This window comes from Lingula anatina, chromosome 8 (assembly GCF_051362555.1).
Source record: "Lingula anatina isolate TDL-2025a chromosome 8, LinAna3.0, whole genome shotgun sequence".
NCBI classification, from domain to species: Eukaryota; Metazoa; Brachiopoda; class Lingulata; order Lingulida; family Lingulidae; genus Lingula; species Lingula anatina.
The window spans coordinates 11254754-11279000 of record NC_141774.1 but is presented as its reverse complement, the minus strand read 5'-3'; the positions used below and the strand labels follow the sequence as shown (position 1 = coordinate 11279000).

The following is a 24247-nucleotide window of genomic DNA, read 5'->3' as shown; positions in this document are numbered from 1 at the left end:
TCTTATATATTTATTGTTATGTCTGTCATAGGCAGTAGAAGCATGGTAAGCATATATAGTAATTCTATACTCTCAATTAGCTTAGTTGTAAATTCCTTCTGCAGTAGATATAGGTCTGGGAATGGTGTTTTAGAGACATATGGAGTTGCTATCAGATATGGTCAGTCACTTGGTACCTTTTTTAGGTTTCCAGGACATCTTGGCAGTCATTACAATAACTGCAGTCTGAAATAGGGCAATATTGTGTTTAAATGCACTTAATTCCATTCAAATGTAATAATTGCAATTCACAGAAGACTAATTGTGCAGTTGATGTGACAATTTCTTCGTCATTTACTATTTAATTTATGGTAATTTTCTGATACCCTGGAGATGAAGGCATTAGTATACATAGCAAACTAACTTAGTAGTAATAATCAAGAATCTTTCTTTATTAAGTCTTATCTTGGCATTTTTTAATGAGAATTGTCATTGATGATTCGATAAATACTGCAGCTGTATGAAACTCAGTTAAATGACTTTGTATTTTCATCAGTGCCAGATTAACTGTTGTAACAGAGCTATGAATGTTTGATGCTGTTGCCTACTGATATATAGTTGAAAGTTAGTATAATACCAGTACTAGGTAGGAGTGAGTCACTGTCATCACTCAGACATGCTTATATATACTATAGCTGTCAGTTTTCCTGTCAATCTAGCATTGAAAAAAAAATTAAGTCATATCAGAAATGCTCTCATAGTCTGTGCCATGAACTTTTCAGCTTAGTGGAAATTGGACTTTCATATTCCTAAAATATACAAGTCTGAATCAGGATTCACTGGTCAGAAAAAAAAATTCAATAAGACTAGTACTGGACAGTTCTTCTGTTTCAATTTAGTACACTAGCAATATCAAGACCTTGATTTTATCAATTTTTTTTCAGAATCATCTTGTAACAGTTATGTTTCAGAAAAAAATTAAATTGAATTGAAAGCTCTTTTCAAAACTAACAAAAAAAAAAAAAAAAAAAAAAAATTGAATGGCCATACTGGCCCACTAAATTTGCACATTCTGAAAAATCTACTGGTCCAAACAAAATTTTAATGGCCTTAGGTGTAGGCCAGCCCCAATGGATAACATCACAGATTGTTATAAGTGTATTTTGCATGCATAGAGGAAAAAGACTAGAAAACATCAACAAGTGGGTATTACTGCCTGAGGCCTGCTGTGTTGTGCTGAAAATAACTGATATTGTTCTTGTTTGAGTGCTCTTATATGTACTAGTATATACGCTTCAGCTGTGGAAGGTTGGCATGTGTTCTATTGATGGTGTTTTCCACGTCCAGCTCCTTTATTAATTATCACATTTTCATATATCATACTTGTATATCATACCTAATTATAAGTACTAATATGTCTGCTGTAACAAGTCCATTTTAGTAGCATACAATTACTTTCGAAGTGAAGAAACTCCATGAAGCTGAAGTTCAGAGTTAGAATACTAGTAAGTATGGCATGTTGTGAATGTTGCTTTTAAGTGAATGTTACTTTTTTAAATTTAATTCAGTATTCAGATATTTTTTATTAAATTTTATGTTATACAAAAAGTGATTAATACTGATTAGCAAACTCATGTTTTGTCACTAGTACTATATTTTTTGATATTGTATTGATGGGCAAATACTAGTACATGTAAGAATTACTGATATAAAAATTCACTAGCATAATAAATAGAATAGAAATGTACAGTTAGACCAGATACACACACATGTAGATGAAAGCCATCAATCATCTAGCAAAGAAATGTACTTATTTCACCTTCCATGGTGACTTTGAACAGTCATTGGGTTGCGAGATTATCGGGTGCTTTACTAATACGTGTCTTTCTGCATGTTCTGATGTAAGCTTTATTCAGTAGATTGCTACTTTATTGATGGTAGACCTGCAGAATAATTGAGGATTATGACATAACAGCTTCTTTTGTGACCTACACCTATATAGATCTATATACTAATAAGCATAGATGGGTGTGTACTGTACAGGTAGATGGTGAGGGTTTTTACTGTGTTTTTATAGACAGGTTTCCCATCCCTGGATTGATCTAACATCATCCGTCCTTCTCCATGGGGTCCCTCGCTAAATTGCTTTCAGCTCAAACGGCTTAGATGTCTAGGACCATAACCACTAAAGCTGTTAAACAATTGTTAATTACCCCCTATCAGCCTCAGCAGGCGTGACAGACATCTAAGCCGCCCAAGTTAATTGCAATTAAGCGAGAATCCGCTCAGTGATACTGCGATCCAAAGTTAGTATGGTAGGGTCTGGGAATGCATGGTCTCTTAGAGACATGTAGTTGCTACATATGTATCAGATATGGACAGTCACTTAATACCTTTTTAGAGGGTTTCCAGGTGGAAAATCTTTGGAGCAGAAAATAGGTTGGTTGTGGTTAAATTGACATTACAAATGAGCAAATTATGTATAGGTTTGGAGGGTTAAAAAAATCTTTTGGGGAAAAGAGAGAGAGAGAGAGAGAAAGAGAGATATCTATGGAAAGTTGTATGCCATTTCTCAAGGTTAATCAACTGAGTGGCTGCTTTTTTTTTCAGAAAAACCTCAACCTTGAAATTGCTGTCTTCATAAATGCCCTCTCTCTGCCTCATTTATTTTTGTCAGCACATGTATCTAATGAGTATTCATTGGCAGCTGTAGCTTATAGAACTTCTTGCAGCAGAAATCAATACTGCCATGCATGTAGCCAGTACAAACAGGTAACAAGCCCATGTGGACATGTCATTGCAGGGAATCCCATAGAGTGATTATTGCAGTTCTTTTATTTCCAGCAACTCCATCTTTCTGTGTCACATACTAGAGCGGGAACAGCTAGGTACTGTGTGTATTCCTTGTGACCATAATTACAGGAAAAAAGACACTTCGCTTCCATCACTGACAGTGTATACTCATTGTACATGTATTATATTGCAGCTGTTTCTTGGACTAATATTTAGTTACTAGTACCGTAGCTGGAAGGCACATGTAAGTAGACAACCGAGTAAAACGTCACAGGCAGCACTGATGTCACCGGAGACCTAGTTTTCCACCTGTGCTCATCTACAGGATTCTGAGGTGATTTTACATATCCTTTTGTTTGTTTGTACTAATCTACAGGTGTTCTAAGATGATTCTACTTATCCTTCAGTTTCAATTTCTTTTGTATTCACTGACAGGTATTATTGTGCTACTGATGCATTTATGACTTGACAACAGATTTATGGGATTGATATACTGTAAAAGTCTGTAATAACATTACAGCTGTCACATAGGACAGTATAGTTGATGGCATCGAGGTTGATACCTTAAAAGCAGTGTGAAACCTGAAACAGTTTACAAGTTTCTTGGAGATCTAGATAATCAGTTCTCTTCCATGTATAACAATTAAGAGTTTAGTAGGGCCATTTAGTGGTATTTGGTCTGCAGACCATCAAATTTGAAAAAAAAAGACCCTTAATTATTTACCAAACATAAACACCCCATTCTCATAGATTAGATCGACCTACATTGGATCGACCTAACTCCCTGGGGGTTCACGCTAAATAGCTGTCAGCTGGGCGGACACGAAAGTTTATTACCCCTTAAAGCTTGTAGTAGGCGGGGACGGACACTTAAGGGGGATTATCTGACAGTAATCTAGTGAGACTCCCCGCGGTGATAGATCGATCTAAAAGTTGTGAGAACAGAGCCAAAGATAATTTCTGAAGCCAGAAACCATTGTAAAATAGCATTTCAGAAGCACTTTTTTATTTTGAAATTTCAACACACTTTTAAAATTATTGATTTTTTTCAATTATTAACCCTAAAGACAGACATGGGGGAATATTTTGGGCACACTCCAAGAATTCTGCAGTTTCTCTGAGTCTGTGCTGGTCCAAACTGTAATGTTATTTCCATTAGGAATTTGTTTTATGTAGTGTATTTTTACATAAACCTTTCCATTTGAGAGGACCTGCAATGTTAAAAATCATGCAGGTCCAATCTGGCATTTTGAGCTGTCATAACCAGCCAGACAGGAAGTTTCCTCATAGCTGCTTAATACTTATACATAAAATATATGTTTAATTATTCCTTACTAGTACATACACTGTATATATATAGCCAAGTACTTTTAAAAGACTTACCGTAATCTAATCTACCTACTTCAGGAAATGATATGCTAATGATGTACAAATGAAATCACCTCCACTTGTAACCTGAAAGCAGAAACACTCCAGATAGGCAATATCCACTTAAGGTAGTTCTTGTATTCATGAATATTGGTATTAAGCAGAAATAACACTGTGAACTGCGACACTGCAGCAACATATTATACTACAGGCTAGAATGCAATACAAATGAGATTCTTCCAAGAATAAAAAAAGGAAAATGTTTTGTTTCATTTTGTCTATAATTATACTTATATTGTGTACTGTATTTAAAGATAAAATGTAGGAGACCAGGATCCAATTGGAATTTTAATGATGTCTGCTCTTTTCCTCCTTCAGTGATTTCCAAAAATTTCATCAGAATTTGTGAAGGACTTTTTAAAGATTTTTTGTCCACTTACCAATTTAAACTGACAAACCAACACTTTTGTTGCCAAGGGTGATTTAGGATCAAGTTCAGATGTTCCAGTTAAGTTGTCTATGAAAGCTGAACAAATCATGGTGATATTTAAGGATAAGAACAGAATACAGCATTGTAGGTTTTAAATGTTCAGAGAATAGAAAAATTAACTTAACTGCATGTGGCAGCTTCTTATAGCAGATTATATGTTACAAATACTAATAGTTCTCAGGGAAGTAGAATTCAGCCGTTAATTGTTCTGAATTTTTAAAACTAAGTTTTCTAACACTATGACCCCATTCCCATAGATTTTAGATCAATTTATCCCTGTGGGGAGTCTCACTAGATTACTGTCAGCTTAGCCGGTTTAAGGGTCTGTCCCGCCTACTAAAAGGTGCAAGGGGGTAATTAACTATGGTGCGCGCTCGGCTGACTGCAATTTTGCGCGAACCCCCAGGGAGTTAGGTCAATCTTAATCTAAATCTCTGGATCGATCTAAATCTCTGGGAATGCACCCTAAAACTAATAAATACAATGTTTTTTTAACCCTTAAACACATTTTTATTCCAAAACAAAGAAGTTTCCCTGAATTTGATGGGTCCTAATTAGTTTGCCAGGCAATCTCAGCTATTGATAAATTCTTTTTAGTCAATCGTATTTAAGTGTGTTTGATAGTTTCCAGATAGCGCCATTCCGTCAGTGGCTTTTCTTCCACTGTTTACTGCTCTCTCTTGTTCATGTTGATATTTGCAGAGACAAGTTGACAACTGGTTGCATCAAATTATGAAGAACTTTTTAACCATGGGGAAGATACATTTTTAATTTACCATGTTTTTACCCCCAATAAATAAATAAATAAATAAATAAATAAATAAATAAACAGAACTGTGATGACTTTCAGAAATATTTTGGGCATCCAGAGCATAAAGACAGATGCCTTGTTTTTTCAGTAGCTGCATAGATATTTTTTATAAAAATAACCCTTTTTTTACATTTGGGAGATGATAATATATTCTCTGGAGTCAGATTTGTTTTTGTAAGGTTTAGTTGACTGACAAAAAATGGAAAAAAAAAGTAAATATGGGTGACAATTTCGACCTCTGTGTACTAGTAGTAAGTTAAGATATTTTTTATTTGTTTACTTATTATTATACATTTGTTCCTTTTTTGTGTACAAAGTATTGCCTACTTGCATATATATGTATGAGTATTTTTCATATTAAATTTGTATTCATTCAGTCAGACTCCATAAGTCTATTTATATATGGCTCACTGGTATAAGCCAACCACAGTAATGAATATTTGATATTTGCTGTTAGCTTGTAGAAATGTTGGTTAAAGGCTGTTTATGGTGTCTGATATGGTGTCTGATATATATTTTTCTTTTTTTATTCGTTTGATTTTGTTTTTGTTTTCATTTTTCTGTTGTTCCAGTGTCAGAGGCCAACAGTGTCGCAGCATATATATATTGTCTAGGTAGCCATTTTTGTATTTTAACTTTCCAAATTTATTAGCTAGAATAATTTTAAAAACTTGAAACTTATTTTAGGCAATTTAATTAGCATTCACTCGTGTACTTGACATTTTCCAGTGAAATTCAGCTGCTGCAAGACAATAGCAGCCCTGAACACATAAAGGCTGCATGTTTTCATCAGGATCTGAATTAATAAAAGGGAAATATTTGAAATGGTTTACTGTATGTTAGTTATCAATGTGGCTTGTACTGTGTGAGGACAGTGAACCACAGATAAGATTTTTATAATTGTGACCTAGTTGTTTTGTCCTTGCTGTGACTGACATACCAGGATGTGGCCTGTCCAACCTGGGCACAAACTGAGGGACCTTTCCCAGATCCTATCCTACTAACTGTAGATCAATCTATCTCCAGGCAAGGGGATTCTCACTGAATTGCAATCAACTTAAGCGGCTTATATGTCTGTCATGCCTACTGAAACTGCTAGGGGGTAATTAATTATCATTTAGCAGCTTCAGGAGGCATGTCAGACATCTAAGCCACTTAAGCTGAAAGCAATTTAGCAAGAAACCCCTAAGAAATGGATCGATCCTGTTAGATTGATCTTGGAATGGGAACCCAGTGTATGTCATGTTGTACACTGGATCCCAGTTGTCTTATCAGAGAAAAATAACCATAAAGAAATGTACCACTACAAAAAGGCTCATGATTATATGAGTATGTGGGAAAGATAAGGAGGCTGAGCTTTTTATTTTTCAGATAAAAATGTGTTGTTTTTTGAGTCACATGACTCACACTGGCTAGTTATTATTATTGTTATTATTGTTTTTTGCATTTATATTAAATATGTTTAACTGTAAGAAAAATTGAGAGATAAGTGTTTACTTTTTAGCTTTCACTTTTAAGAGTCAGTTCGTGATGACGATGACAGCCATTTGCTTGGCAGTTGAACTACTTTTTATTGCATAATTAAGGTTACATAGATATGAAGAACTTCATTCATATTTAATGTCACTCAGAGACAACAGCTGGAGGAGGCAGGATTACTCATACTGTTGTAAATATTGATGATATTCACACATTTGCTACACACATTCCAATGTATGCTGGTCCATCCTCCAAGAATACATTGATGCAAGCTGTCTGATGACATTTGAGTTCATGGATGTAAGGGCCCATTCCCACTGAATGTATCAGCCTAGATACTCTGCACATACTCCAACGGGACTCATGCTGAATGCTTGCAGATTAACAGACTGACACGCCTCCTCTGGTTACCTTTGTACTCAAATTACCACGAGGTTTCTGTATTGTAATTAATGCCAGGAGGAGGCGTGTTAGTCTGTTAATAATCACGAACTTTTCTGTATTCTAATTAATGCCAGGAGGAGGCGTGTTAGTCTGTTAATAATCATGAACTTTTCTGTATTCTAATTAATGCCAGGAGGAGGCGTGTTAGTCTGTTAACAATCATGAACTTTTCTGTATTCTAATTAATGCCAGGAGGAGGCGTGTTAGTCTGTAAATAATGCATTCAGTGGAGTCAGTGCGCAGTAGCTAGGTCAATGAATTCATCATAAATAGGCCCAAAGTTAAAGGCGTGTTCTTTTCACAGTGATGCCAGAATGATACTGGATTTATTGGTTTGCATGTCATATATTAGGAGTATGATCTGTTTGACAAGGTGTTGAGTAATTATTGGCGAGGTTTATAGTTTATAAATTGTTCTGTTTGGTATGATACTGAATTTATTGATCATGTAAGTCATATTGAGTTTATTGGCAATTAATTTTAAGTGATATACTAGCTAGTACTTGAGTTAAAGGGTCTGTCTGCCATATGGTGACAATGTATAATTCTGCAATGAGATATTTTGTATTTTGTGTTATTCTATTTAACCTTCTTTTAAGCTTTAAAAGCAATTATAAGAAGCACCAAGGCCTTTCAGCCAATCCATTGATATTGCTCAATATTGATTTACTTTTATTCTTTTTTTTAGGGCAGAGAAACTGATTAGGGTCTGTGTTAGCTGAGTTAAGTGCTAACTTCAACTGATACTTCATTTGAACCTGCAAGCAGCCATCTTGAATTTGACTGCCATTCTGGAAATTTCAATGAGTTGTTCCACCATTCTTGTTTTTATTTGTGAAATACAGTTCTAAATTGCCCTGTGGATTCTGTGCCTCACTTTGAAAACTTTTTTTCCTGGGACTGCAGTTGTGCACTGGGGACTTAAGCCAAGTCAAAATTATAAACCTGGTTGTGGCTGCATGGTGCAAAAGCTGTACCATTGCTCAGCTGAAAAGATACAGGTCTTGACTGTAATTGATATAAGTTGAAGAGATATTGGAACTGACAGTAATTGATCTCATCCTGATGGAGCCCCAGTCTCCAGGGAACATTGCCTTCAGTAGCCAGCTCTGCCAGAATCAATGTCTGCAATAGGAAGGAACAGATGCTGACTGAGACTTATGCAAGGTGAGTTCACTGGAATACATTGAAAGATGCCAGCTAGGGTCATTGGCAGGGGGGAGGAATCACCATACTGGGGGTTAGAAAGAATGGCGTACCTTTTTTTTTTACTAGGTAAATGTACAACATGAGCTCTGAATCAGAATTTGATTTAAGTTGTATGGACATATAATATAGAATAATATAATATATCATAATTGTTAAAAGTACCACTTTCTAAGAAAAAAGACCCCTCCCTTGAAATTGTTCGCTACCAGTGTAGGTTTAGAAAAGGTGTCTTCAGCATCTCTAGGGCGGGACAGGTACCAGCAGGTGTCTCCAGTGTCTCTAGGGTGGGACAGCTACCAGCAGATGTCTCCAGTGTCTGTAGGGTGGGACAGTTACAAGCAGATATCTCCAGTGTCTCTAGGGTGGGACAGCTACCAGCAGTGCCAGTTATCTTCAGTGTCTCTAGGGTGGGACAGGTACCAGCAGGTGTCTCCAGTGTCTCTAGGGTGGGCCAGCTCCAACAGGTGTCTCCAGCGTCTCTAGGATGGGACAGCTACCAGCAGGTGTCTACAGTGTCTCTAGGGTGGGACAGCTACCAGCAGGTGTCTTTAGGATGGGATAGCTGCCAGCAGGTGTACCCAGTGTCTGTAGGGTGGGACATCTAACAGCAGGTGTCTTTAGGATGGGATAGCTGCCAGCAGGTGTACCCAGTGTCTGTAGGGTGGGACATCTACCAGCAGGTGACTCCAGCGTCTCTAGGGTGGGACAGCTACCAGCAGGTGTCTCCAGTGTCTCTAGGGTGGGATAGCTACCAGCAGGTGTCTCCAGTGTCTCTAGGGTGGGACATCTACCAGCAGGTGACTCCAGCATCTCTAGGGTGGGACAGCTACCAGCAGGTATCTTCAGCATCTCTAAGGTGGGAAATCTACCAGCAGGTGTCTTTAGGATGGAATAGCTGCCAGCAGGTGTCCCTAGTGTCTGTAGGTTGGGACATCTACCAGCAGGTGTCTTCAGCATCTCTAGGGTGGGACATCTACCAGCAGAACACACATCCATGGTGGCACTTTAAGTGGTGCCATTTCATGTTTTCTAATATGTTACAGATGTAAAAAATATGTCAGTTATTTGATGGACAGGGGTGCAGTCTCAGTATGCTTGCCTGGTGAGCCACATCTTCCCTTGATTCTCCCATGAAAAGTGAACATTTAGATCTATGACTGCAGGTATGCCACTGTACTAGTATCTGATGTTATTTTTCTGTGCCAAGTCACTGGTGTAATTTTTTAACTTTCTATTTTCATAGATTAAAATAAGGTTAAGATTACAAAATAGATGTGTTGGAGAACGCAAATCACTAGGATATTTTTAAGATAAGACTTTGGAAAATTGTTAAGAGTTTATTTATTTATATATTTTAGGGACCATTCCCACAGATATTTGGATCAATCTATCTCCCTGGAGTGTCTCACTATATTGCTATCAACTTAACCAGCATAAGTGTCTGTCACGCCTAGTAAATTTTTTAGGGGGTAATTATCTTTAACCTAGCTGATTTGGTAGGCGTGACAGACATTTAAGCCAGTTGAATTGATAGCAATTTAGTGAAACTCCCCAGAGAATTAGACCGATCCAGATGGATCAATCTAGGCATGGAAACCCAGTCTTTGTTGATTGTCTTTGTTTAAACAGACCTTTTAAAATTTTACAAATAGGTTGTATTTTTCAGTCATAAATTAGTAAAGTTAGAGCATTTCTATTGAGATGTAACTCCAAAATATAAAAATTAGCTGCCCTATTGTTCTATTCTAAACAATAAAACACCATAAATGCTTACAGAAATTTATTTTTAATAATTCCAAATTATAAACCTGAAAGATTGATAATTTTCCCCATTAAAAAGATAGAATGATGACTGTATCCATGCAGGCATTCATTCTAGTTTCAAAAGGACACCTGATGTCATCACTGTTAATACCCAGCAACATGAGATGGTTAAGAGTCCCTGTAGACACAAGTTAAGAGTCCCCATAGACACAGAACATTGATAATATTCTTGTAAGCTTCAGGCACTATGGAGGCCTGAGGGCCCATTCCCATTGGAAGTTATCGGTCTTTGTAGATCAATTGAACTCCCTGGGACTCTGGCTGAATGCAATCAATTAAACAGACTAACGGTAATCTTGTTTCCAATGCCAGGATGTTAAACTGACTGCGTTCAGTGAAAATCCCTGCTGAATTGGATCCATCTACATAGACCGATAGTTACATTGGGAATGAGCCCTTAGTGTTGTAGGCCAACCAGTATATTGTTTTTTAATGAAGGTAAAATCCAATAGACATTTGTTTTAAATATATATGTAAAGATAAAATAGTTGCCAGTGGCCTGTATCCAATAGGAAAAAGAAAATAAGAAAAGAAAGGAAGGAAATAAAAATAAGACTGCATGGCAGCACCATCATGGAACATGTGTTAATGTTGAATACAAGACCATTTGTAGTACAGTGTAGAATAAAACAAAATTTCATTTAACTCTCATTTACAACTTTTGAGAAATAAAAATTCTATCAAACCAGTGTAACAAAGAGCATTACTGAGCCTGCAATGAATCATTAGTATAATCACCTGTTTATATGGACTTAAAAGTAATCATTATTGTAACTATCTGGTAAACAGTTTCTACTGCAGTATGTCCCAGTGGAAACAGGTAATGAAGGCACCTGGGGAGCTTTAGCCATCTATACACAGGATTGAATGGTGTGCAATGGTTGTATCATACACTGCTTTATTTCCCATGGGGTACGGTAATTGGAAAAGAGACTATTTTCCCATAGTGAGCTTGTGTGAGAATTGCTTTTTAGTTTATAATGCTGGGGTTATTGTGATATGAGAAGTTTTTAGGCTTTCATGCTTCAGAAGAAGATTAATGGTTCCTGTCATAATGATGTGAAGGTTGGTTTGTGTGTGGCTTACTTATTTCTCTCTCTCTCTCTCTTTCTCTCTCTCTCTCTCTCTCTCTCTCTCTCGCTCTCTGTGCATGTTGTATGTATGCCTGCATCCACGCATGCATTCTTCCTTTACATATGACAAAGCAAAACCTAATGTGCAGAATAAATCGTACAGATACATATCAGGCACAATAAAAATTGTATGAGTATTTTCTCCAAGTCTTACTGCATGACCTTGTGCACCAGGTAACATGTTATGATACAGAGTCACGTACTGTGGGGGTTTAATAAAAATCAATGGTTCTGGTAGCTACTAACCACTAGTGATATATGGCATATATCATTCTCTTGGGTTTATGTTTTTTTGTTACTTACACCCTGGATAAGGCAGTCATTTGGCAGCTGTTGACATCTCTAAGATGTTCATCTTGAGTTTAAAGTAAGAGATTATTATTATTGTGTGGTCATGGACAATTCCCTCAGCCTGCAGGTCTCTCTCTCTCTCTCTCTCTCTCTCTCTCTCTCTCTCTCGCTTTTACCCCCAGGTGTTTTCAAAAGATTGACTCCATCTTTGATTATAAATCATTAGCTGTCATATTTTCACAATACCAACTCTTTGAGGTTTCATACTGCACAGGTTTGAACTCTTGCTACATCTTTAAATTGCGAACTTTTAACCTTTTTGACACTTTTACCATATTAACACACCACTCAAGTTATCATTCAGCTTAATTTGTACATGTTTGTAAGTTTTGCTTTTGAAATCACATCAAAAAGATTGAAAAAACACACACAATAATACAAAATGGCAATCTTCCATCTGTTGTTGAAGACAAATTAGGTCACTGTTGTCATTTTGTTTGTTATATGAGTGAAAAAATTGTGGTATTTGCTCCTAATGGTCTGCCATCAAGGTATTGGTATCAATTAATGTTGTCATTACAATTATAATTTAAGTGAAAAGAAATAGTCATATCTGAAGTCAATAAATTCAGAATTATGATTTATGTTATAAAATGCATGGAATGGATACAGTTAATGCTCAGTTAACAGCTACAAGTTGTTGCCCTGATATCTAGGGATATATACACAGGGATACAATCTTCTCAATTATATCACCATGTGTTGTGGAAAAAAAGAATCTCTCAAATTATTATGCTGGTATGCTTTTTTTCCTAGCTATGTTGATGCATTAATTTGCTGTCACAGTTTGCCTGGCAGAAATTATGCATTTACCTGTAGAAGTATAAAAACTGTCTTGATGGGTTCAGCGGGTGTGAAATATTGTAAGTTCTAATTAAATAGGTAACAAAATGATGCATGCACAATGATAGGCAGTATTAATAATATATGTGGTCTTTCTTACATGTGGTCACACGGTGAGAGGTCATCAGAAGTTACGCATGAGATGTCTACTATATGTATACATATCTTAGTACTGGTGAAGTATTGGAAAGTCTGCTTAATTGCAATCCACCATATACATGTAACACCTCAAGATAACTCTCTTTCTCTCAAACTCAGAGCATGTACATTGAAAGTGAATAGAAATTATTTAGCAAATACACAATTAATATATTATGAGCAACCTTTCAATTTTCATCATCCCCACTTCGAACATGCATGTATAAAGCAGGTGTAAGTATTATCCAATTTTAGAAAGAATATAGCATTTATTTTCTGCCCACTGTTGTTGAAACAGTTCCTGTTTGCAGAAGAATTAGTATTCTTCTTCCTGCAGAGCCAGATACATTTGCAGTATATGTACACAGTGGTTGTCAAGGCAACCAGATATAGTCACTGTCACATAATGAAGTTGTGTAGGCAGCTAGCTTGTTGCACTTCTATTAAAAGACTAGCTGCTTTGCCACTTACTTCACTCAGAGCAAGAAGACAGATGAGTGGTAAATGGAGATTGAACTTTAATGGGTATTTAATGATATTGCCACTGATGCTGACAATTGCTTTCTGATGAACGGTTATTATGGATTCATCATGAAAATGCCGCAGTGTTTTAAGGCTTAGACAGAAGGAGCCAAGTGTAGGAGTGATATATTTGAAGGTAATTTAGCATTGCAAGTGTACCACAATGTAAAGGATTTAGAGACAAAAATGTTATACATTTGTTATTTTTGAATTGGAAATGTGCCACAATATAAAGACTTTGGGGAAAAAAGACTCAGTTGCTGGCTATAAGACTGGGGAAATAAGAATGCATTAACACAATATATAGGCGCTGCTATGTTAAGGATTGCTACATCATTATTATTGTTTGAAATTACAATGCAGAGTTTTCCAAAAATGTGTGGGAGTACAGTACCATATGCACACTGATACTGTTGTATTTATTATAACTCAAGAATCACTATCCTGAGAATGGAAATGTTGGAACTTTGCTGTGCATGTTGTCGGTGGATTTCGTGCACTCAGTATAGAAAAAGTTAACAATTTAATGAAGTATTTGTTTGCCCTTAAAGAACAGACAGTAAAAAAACAACAAAAGTTGTTTATTTTGGCTGCATTGTTACAAACAGTAGTTAAATGCCATGCATATGTCAGTATTAAAAGTTGAACTCAACAAAATGAACAAGTACAATGACCTCTACTTGTAGGCAACATTTCCAAGATGGCAGATACCTCAGATTCAGAGAGTACGAACTTGGTGTCATCCAGTGGTAAGCAGGAGAGGTTACCTGACTGGGGGCGCTTTGGACTGAGCAAAGAACAGCAGCTGGAGAGCCAGCACCCTCCACACCAGGATGAAGTATATCAACATGATGGGAAGAATAAGAATGAACTGTTTGCTGAGGACCAGGTGAGTTGGATCAGAATGTTCCCCGAATTTTCAGACTGTGGTCATAATTGAAAGTTCCCAAATCAAAGTTAAAAACATATGGTGACATATCATTTTGTGTAGCTGCACCAGTAGAGTGGAATAATTAAGTTGCCAATTTTTATTAGACAAATAGAATCGCATTTTTAAGACATTTTATTCATGAATTTTTAATTTTACATTAAAGAAACCTTGGATTTTTTTACTTTTATTACTGTTTATTACAATTTAGTCTAGTTCTGATTTATATAATATATATCTTAACTTCTTATTTATAAACTTCTTTGTATTTTATGTTGTACAGTCTATTGAACATTTTATGGATTTTAGACTCGAAATAAATATATTATTATATTATTATTATTATTAATTGAGAACTCCACTCTATTCCTCCCCACCAGTGCAGTGTCTGGAAAAGGCACATTAATTATGATAGGAGGGTGGGGGTGGATACTAGTATGTAACTCTTCTTTTAAAATGCCCTTTTTTTTTCAGAAGTACTTGATTTATTAAGTTATTTTATGGAAACTTTTTCTTAGCATCCTGTACAGAAAAAATTGTATTTCTTCTCCTAATATATGCTTTATTCATTGTATATCGTATGCATCTACATGGGTATATGAAAATGTACAATAGGAATGCAATTATAAATAAGTATGAATTATATTAAATAGTGATATAGTAGGACTACTTTTAAGAAAAATACAAAATATAATATTGGCAGAGCCCAAGTGGTCCTAATATATGTTCCCTGAGCCTGGAAGAGTTTTTTTTTTTTTTTTTTTTTTTTGCAACTTACACATTAACAATCACTATCCCCATTATTTCTTTTTCTTGGATGACATTTTACCTGGTCTTGGCAATTTTTTTTATTTTCACAATCTGTACATTATCAACTTGAATCTCTTCCATTGGCTATCTCACCAATGGGAAATATAGCAGCTTTGATTTCTAGGAAGATGAATTCTGCGCCTATTTGATGACTCCTAAAGCAGAAAGATAATGCCATCTGCTCTCTGTGGAGCAACATAATAACATTTATGGCTCTGAAAGTGGAGACTAAATCAGCATGTTGACATGTCTGCTTCAAGTTCAGGAAACAGATTGTTACATTTTACTGCCCTGGTTTCCAAGAATGCCCAGGCCTGGATTGATTCAAGACAGGAATTAATTAATATAGGGCTTCACCTAGGGCATTGGGCAGTGTTGGATTATTTTATGTTTAGAAATACTGGGGTGTATAGCTACTGCATTGGTAGAACAGTCAGAAATAGAAATACTGGAGTGCAGGTACTGGGTGTGACAGGCACCGTTTTGTAACAGCAGCATTCAAAAATACATAAGTTGATAAATTAATAATTAACTTAGTTGATAAAAAAGAGAGTAAAAACACAAACCAAACATGAGAAATGACACTATGCAAATTAATTGTATGAAGAGATTAACCTAAAACACTCTTCAGATTTGGAAACACGATTAATGGCAATTTCTATATGATAACAAATAACAGAATTTTCTCTTAAAGAGGTTAATTGTGAATTGGCAGACAGAGGTTTAATCCATCTAAATTTTAAACCAGATACAGTTAATTAATTTATCTGAGCACTATTAAATAGCATGTGACAAAATCTTTTAAAACAGAATGTGAACATATAATATTTAAATGTACTGTATGAGAAATCTTTCCATTCTTTTTTTGTGAAAATCTTAAGTGATAGATTATATTTTGATTTTCATTCAGCTGAGATGTTTTCAACAGAAGATCTTGTATATCAGATTTAGTGTTTCTAATTTTCTTGACCAGACATACAATATTACATTAACTGGAGGTCATTGACTTGCTGGAACCAGATATAATTAATCTTATTTGACCTGGTGGACCCTGTTAAGTCTGGCTACATGATACCGGGTATATATAGTATATATATATACGTATAGCTGAGTATACAGCAGCTGTGTCACACTATATATTACTTGTATACACTATCAGTGTATCTACATACACATTTACAGATTATATACACTGAATGGTGTCAGTGTACCAATAGGAATGGAATAAAACCACATGCCAGTTGTCAAGATATGACAGCTTAACTTGTTACATGGTATCCAGTAATTTTATATGATCCTATACTCCGTAATTTCAGTGGACTCGTGAAACATTTATGTATTTTAATAGCTTTGGTTTTGGCCTGAATCATAGTTAAAATGAATTTGAAATACACCAGCAAATACAAGTTTTACTATCAGCAGCTATATGTTAGAATAAACCCTTTCACTACAGATAGATAAATAGATAAATAAAGGTTTATTCAGCTTAGATGTCACACATCTAAAAATATACAATATCAGTAATCAATAGTATAGTATAATTGAGAGCAGCTTTTATGGTACCAGCTGGCAAGTTGACCTTCTTCAGTTTGCCACAATATCTGCTTGGTGGATTTCTGCTCTGCTGCATATAGACTTGTACAACGTTAATTGTGATTCTATCTGATTTGCCCATATATTCCTTGAAAGGTTTTCCAGGAAGTTCGGTCTTTGATTCATCATAGCTCGCTGATCAGGATATTGATTTTAGTTTATGAGAACTGTAATAAGCTTGGTTCTGTAGATTGCGGTTGTCGGTTTCGGTTTATGGGAGTTGACATGAATGCTTGCTCATGCACTGTGATTGAAAACCTGCAGATTGCCCTTGTCTTTGTGACTGCCTTTCTGCCCATTACTTCTCTAGATTAGCATACTTATTGAAAAGATTGAGGAAGAGTCATGTTTTTCTATTAATTCTTTGTGACTGCCTTTCTGCTTATTGTACCACCAGCGTTAGCGCTGGCGGTACACATGGTTTCGGTCCCGTCCGGATCGTTCCGCCGGCTCCGCCGGATGGCTACCGTTACCGCTTCTCCTCCTAGACGGTAAGGGCCCCCGTACCCATCTCATGGATTTAGGTCACCTATAATCTCAACTCGTTCCACGTAAAATTTGGGCTTTGTCGGTATTGGGGTCTGGGTGTGGCACTCATTGCAATGCACCCTTGTCTAAAAATGGCAAAATTAAATGCTAATTATCTACCCTACGGAAGGAGTTATGGGAAAAATTTCTATAGACAGCTTTCCAAAAGTCATATGTGTAGATTTCAAATATACCCTTGGATTTGACCTTTGACCTCTACTTCAAGGTCAAATGGGCCAAAATTTTCAAAAAAATGAAATTTTTTACGAAAAAAAATTTTTTTGCCCTGTTATTCAGACACCACACAGACTTAACCAATAATATTATTGGAAAGTGTTACCCTTCAGGTCATCTTTCATCTCCATGAATTTGGGGTCAATCGGTGCATTTTCACGGGAGTAGCGACCATAAGATACCGAAACTGAAAACTGTCTCTAATTCGGGAACCGTTAATGCTAGAGACCCATTCTTTTTTGCATTTTGTAGAGCATGTAAAGCCCAACACTGGAGGTGGTCTCGGTTTTTTTGTATTCCATACGGTTTTCGAGTTATGCTGTATCAAAAAGTACATATTGGTGGTAAAAGCAAAATGTGCAGTACGGTAATGGATAATAAATTTTGAACTCTGGAAAAATAAAACATAAGGCTTGGCAAAGCAGACAACTTGTGTTCAAAAATGACATTATTTCATCAAATTTGAACTTCTGAAACTTCAGAGCACCTCCTATTTCAAGAATTTTGACCAAAATGACATTTTCTTTATTTTAATTAATTTTTTCTGTACGAAATTTAAGGCACATTATGGTAACTCCAAAATTATAACATCTAGTCCCTTATATCTCCAAAATTGGCAGAGATAGGTCCATAGTTACTATTGAAGTTGAATAGGAAGTCATATACTGGCAATCTTACTATGACCTTGAAATTGACCTTTGACCTACTTTTCACCATGAACTGAACTTTGCAAATTTTTCTTCCCTTTTATCTCCAAAACTGGCTGAGATAGGTCCGTAGTTACTATTGAACTTGAATAGGAAGTCATATACTGGCAATCTATATGTGACATTAAAATTGACCTTTGACCTACTTTTCACCATGAACTGAATTTTGCAAAATTTGCTTTCCTTTTATCTCCAAAACTGGCTGAGATAGGTCCGTAGTTACTATTGAACTTGAATAGGAAGTCATATACTGGCAATCTAAATGTGACCTTAAAATTGACCTTTGACCTACTTTTCACCATAAACTGAACTTTGCAAATTTTGCTTCCCTTTTATCTCCAAAACTGTCAGAGATAGGTCCATAGTTACTATTGAACTTGAATAGGAAGTCATATACTGGCAATCTAAATGTGACCTTGAAATTGACCTTTGACCTACTTTTCACCATGAACTGAACTTTGCAAACTTTTCTGTCCTTTTATCTCCAAAACTGGCAGAGATAGGTCCATAGTTACTATTGAACTTGAAAAGGAAGTCATATACTGGCAATCTAAATGTGACCTTAAAATTGACCTTTGACCTACTTTTCACCATGAACTGAATTTTGCAAATTTTGCTTCACTTTTATCTCCAAAACTGGCTGAGATAGGTCCATAGTTACTATTGAACTTGAAAAGGAAGTCATATACTGGCAATCTAAATGTGACCTTAAAATTGACCTTTGACCTACTTTTCACCATAAACTGAACTTTGCAAATTTTGCTTCCCTTTTATCTCCAAAACTGGCAGAGATAGGTCCATAGTTACTATTGAACTTGAATAGAAAGTCATATACTGGCAATCTGAATGTGACCTTGAAATTGACCTTTGACCTACTTTTCACCATGAACTGAATTTTGCAAATTTTGCTTCCCTTTTATCTCCAAAACTGGCTGAGATAGGTCCATAGTTACTATTGAAGTTGAATAGGAAGTCCTATACTGGCAATCTAAGTGTGACCTTGAAATTGACCTTTGACCTACTTTTTATCATGAACTGAACTCTGCTAATTTCTTTCTCTTTTAACTTCAAACTTGACAGAGATGGGTCCATAGTTACTCTTGAACTTGAATAGGAAGTCATATACTGGCAATTTACTGTGACCTTGAAATTGACCCTTGACCTACCTTACGAAGAACTTAAATTTGATTGTACCATATATATTTTTTGCAATAGTTAAAAAATTCTTGTTGATTGCATTTTTACAGCTTGTCAAGCACAAAACTGGTGGCTGTGTCCCTTATTTTGTGTATGTGGGGGTCTATACGAATGCGTTTGCTCCAGCTGGTGGTACAATATTTGGAGGCGGTATCGCCTCTCTGATCCTCTAGTTACTCCTCCATATTAGCATAGTTATTGAAAAGATTGGGGAAGAATAATGTTTTTCTATTTATTCAAAATACAATTGCAGCTGTAATTACCTGTTAGTTGTTGAGAATGCATATCCAAAGATTTTATCACCGTTTGGAATGCAATTTTTTTATTAGTTTAAACATGGATCCAATTAAAGATTGCTTTGTCAGTTTTGGCAAAGGGGTTTCATATATGAAAAACTTCATGATGTTAGAATTTTCACACTTGCATAGGTAATAATGAAGACATCTAAATGTTTTATAAAAATATAATATGTATTGTAACATTATGATTTTGTGACTGCGAGTAAAAGTTTCTAATTTTATCTCTGAAACAGCTTCCCCTGTTATTTTCCCAGATCTCCATTATTTATAATACTGGTATGTATTGCATTGTGATTTCTGAACTCAGACCAGAAGTTTCTAATATCATCTCTCAAACTGCTTCCCCTGTTGTTTCTCCAGATCTACATTATTCATAATATGTATTGTTACATGCATACTGCATTGTGATTTCTTGATTCGGACTATAAGTTTCTGATATCATCTCTCAAAGCCCCTCCCCTGTTGTTTTCCTGGATCCACATTTCCTCCATTCTCTATAACTTGTGTTTACATTGTGCAATCAATCTTGTAAGCTTATCTTTCCCAGCAGAACTGGATTAAGATGATCCTCCCTGACAAGTCCCCTGTTTATTAATTAAGATGTATATGGTGTTCATGAAGGTATTGATTTATATTATATCTGGCTTTGGCATGTGCAGAAAGAATGTAAACTTCCTGTGTAAGCAGTCAGGGGATTATTGATTGCTGTTTTCAGCTTGCAGGGAAAATGTATCCATGCTTCAGAATTGTTATCAAGATTTTATCTTGACTCAGCTTTTGAGTTAGGTTGTGATATTTATTTATTTATTTATTTATTTATTTATTTATTTATTTATTTATGTAATGGTCAAGTAATTCATCATTATTTTATTTATTTATCTATGCAATGGTCAGTTATTACATCATTATTTTATTTATTTATTTATTTATCTATTTAATGCTCAGTTATTGCATCATTATTTTATTTATTTATTTATTTATCTATGTAATGGTCAGTTATTGCATCATTATTTTATTTATTTATTTATCTATGTAATGGTCAGTTATTGCATCATTATTTTATTTATTTATTTATTTATCTATGTAATGGTCAGTTATTGCATCATTATTTTATTTATTTATTTATTTATCTATGTAATGGTCAGTTATTGCATCATTATTTTATTTATTTATTTATTTATCTATGTAATGGTCAGTTATTGCATCATTATTTTATTTATTTATTTATTTATCTATGTAATGGTCAGTTATTGCATCATTATTTTATTTATTTATTTATTTATCTATGTAATGGTCAGTTATTGCATCATTATTTTATTTATTTATTTATTAATCTATGTAATGGTCAGTTATTGCATCATTATTTTATTTATTTATTTATCTATGTAATGGTCAGTTATTGCATCATTATTTTATTTATTTATTTATTTATCTTTCTTCCTTCAGAGTGCCTCCAGTAAACCATGGTGGAAGCTGAATTTCTTCATCTCAGAACCTGTTCTCTTTGGTCCATGGGACGGCGTGTTCACGTCCTGTATGATCAACATATTTGGCATAATTATCTTCTTACGTACAGGATGGATGGTGGTAAGTGCTGACGTCTACAGGAAAGAAATGTATTTGATTAAGTTTTTATGAATGGTGAATATTTCTGCCAGGTATAAAAACTTTTAAAATATCATATTGAACACCAAGGAATTATTCAGATTTTATCTTAATTTTTCAAAATTATTTTTTGCAATGCATGAAAGAGTCAGCCACTGGTAAATATTCTTTGAGTGAGGAAGAGAAAACTTTTCAATTACCCATTTATTGACATGGCAGATCGGATTCTTTTAAAGTTTTCAAATATTGCCACTGATTGTGATCAGCTTGAGTCTCAACTAGCACAATCTGTCTTTACCACTGATTGTGATCAGCTTAATTCTCAGCTACCACATTCTGTTTCAACCACTGATTGTGATCAGCTTGAATCTCAGCTACCACAATCTGTCTCAACCACTGATTGTGATCAGCTTAAATCTCAACTACCACAATCTGTCTCAACCACTGATTGTGATCAGCTTAAATCTCAGCTACCACAACCTGTCTCCACCATTGATGTTGACTCAGCCTTTGTATTCCTGGCTGAACTTGTACAATTGGCCAAACCATTAATTTAGTTGCTAGCCTATCCATATTGTGCCAGGCCCAGCTGTTCTGTTCCTCACACACATACACTGTGTTCTCCAGGGCAATGCAGGCATTGGTCTGTCCATCCTGATCATCTGTCTGACCATAGGTGTGGCACTGGTCAGTGTGTTGAGTGCAATAGGAGTGTGTGAGAGATGTCAGATGGAGAGCGGAGGGATATTCTTCCTACTGTCTCATGTTCTCGGGGCCAAGATAGGAGCATCTATTGGAGTGATCTATTGCTTTGGTCAGGTAAGACGCTATATGAGGAAATCAATTAAATTTTATATTTCCTATACTGATTTGAATTGCTGTTATCTTTGATTTTCTGTTATTGTCTATTATTATAATTTTTTGTTAATTAAAAACGTTAATTAGATATGTTTTTTAATTCCAGTAGCAAAAAACCTTTTCTGCATTGATGCAGCATAGATACTCCATATTTTTAAAATAATCAGCCTCTAGCCACCCTATTTATGCCTTTTGAAAGCAGTAATTTAAACAGTTAAATAGTTAATATTTTTAGATGAAAAAGCTGTGTGCCAGTCTGTTCAAGTGGGCCGTTTTCATTTGCAGGCTGTCTCCTGTTCCTTGTACACCATGGGCTTTGGAGAGTCCATTGCAGCATTTATAGATCCTGACTTTGATCCCTGGATAGCAAGGGGCATAGCAGCTGCCGTGCTCTTATTATTACTAGGTAGGGTGTGTGTGTGTGTGTGTGTGTGTGTGTGTGCGCGTGCGTGTGTGTGTGTTTGTGAAATGCATGGTTGCATGTGTATTTGAGTTTTGGTATAAGAGTTTATATATGTGTTGATGTGTACGTGCGATAGTGCCAGAGCCATGATCAAAGCCTGGAACCCTCCCCCTCCCAGCTCTTGTTTTATCCAGAGTACCATCCTTCTTTTGCTCTCCATATGATTAACCTCGAGCTCCTTTGAGCAAAGGTGAAAACATGTCTCCTTGTTAGAAAATAGCTTTAGTCTCTAAAGAAGCAATTACTCAGTTTTTACCATAAATGTAATTATTTTTCTCTTTTGTTTTCTAGGTATTAACATAGCAGGAGTAAAGTGGGTAATACGACTGCAGTTGCTGCTGTTATTTATACTGGCTGTGGCAGTCATGGACTTTGCTGTAGGCTCCTTTGTCCATACAGATATAGGTATAATCTCAACTGATTGTCAATTAGTATAAGAAACCATCTCTGATCAGAAAGAATAGCATGTAAATTAGTATCTCTAAAAATCTGAAAAGTCAATTAATAGTAGGCTAAGAGTTAAATGCTTTACTGGAGGATGTGTAGTATTTCACCAATTTCAGGAAACATTTATTTGTACATTATAATGTGATTAAAATCATCAAATTGAAAGAAAATTTATAGCCGTGTAATGAATAAAAAAGAAAAAAAAAAGCAAATATTTGTTTTTCCAAATATATCTTGGTTTAACATGTATATTTCACTCTCATTAATATTTGTGTGGTTCCAGAGTACGGTGTAACAGGTTACCTTACAATAAACCTGGTCAACAACACAGCACCTGCCTACCTGGCAGGGGAGTCATTCTTCTCCGTGTTTGGAGTGTTCTTTCCCACCGCAACAGGTGCTTTTGCTGGGATCAACATGAGTGGAGACCTGAGGAACCCTTCCAAGGACATCCCTGTAGGAACCCTGGCTGCTGTAGGGGTCAGGTGAGAGGTTAAGGTTGAATGAAAGGTCAAGGTCAGATGTTAGGCTGAGGTCTGGTGAGAGGTCAAGGTCAGTTGAAAGGTTTGGTTATGTGAAGGTCAAAGTCAGGTGAGAGCCTCAGGTTAGGTTATGTGAAGGTCAAAGTCAGGTGAGAAGAAGCAGCATTAGAAAGTGTATCCTAAGGATACATTTGTTAATATAAAAGGAAAAGAATATGCCTTGATTGATTGATCAGTTCAGTGGGAGAGATGATATGTTACCCCTTATTGGTTGACTGATATATTCATTTGTACATTTTATTTTATAATTTGGTTTGTCTGTCTGTGAATACTTTCCATTTGTTCTCAGTAGCTTACGTGGTCATTGCTGATTTTTAAATGAGCAATTGTCCTCTTTTTCAGCACCTTTCTGTACTTAATGTTTACTTTGATCCTGGGCTCCACCTGCGCCAGGGACTATCTCAGAGAGGATTATATGATTGCAGAGAAGGTGAGTACTCCATTTAGAACTTCATTTGTATTACAATGTACGAGTACTAGCCTGGCTGCAGTACCGGTACATTCATCCTAGCCTGAGGTTCAATTCAAAGTAGAGCTTTTTTTGGTCAAAAGAGATTCATCAGATCATAGTTGTCATCTCGTTTATAGTGGATTTGTAAACTGCTTTACAATCTTAGACAGTAAATAATTTTATAGTAAGAATACAAAAAAG

General features: G+C 35.7%; 1 protein-coding gene across 3 annotated transcripts in view; it reads left to right on the top strand.

Moving 5' to 3' along the window:
* LOC106179051 (solute carrier family 12 member 8) overlaps window positions 1-24247 on the top strand; it is a 32236-nt gene that overhangs the window by 3447 nt on the left and 4542 nt on the right. Inside the window, exons 2-9 of one of the 3 annotated variants that reach the window (XM_013562556.2) lie at window positions 8053-8531; window positions 14071-14273; window positions 21127-21267; window positions 21913-22104; window positions 22429-22549; window positions 22898-23011; window positions 23337-23538; window positions 23938-24025. In XM_013562556.2, coding sequence (XP_013418010.2) covers window positions 8525-8531; window positions 14071-14273; window positions 21127-21267; window positions 21913-22104; window positions 22429-22549; window positions 22898-23011; window positions 23337-23538; window positions 23938-24025 — 1068 coding nt within the window. In that variant the 5' untranslated portion in view covers window positions 8053-8524. Of the gene's footprint in view, window positions 1-8052; window positions 8532-12906; window positions 13521-14070; window positions 14274-21126; window positions 21268-21912; window positions 22105-22428; window positions 22550-22897; window positions 23012-23336; window positions 23539-23937; window positions 24026-24247 lie in introns of those variants that run through there. The other 2 variants (XM_087019419.1, XM_013562557.2) reach the window with 2 other exon arrangements.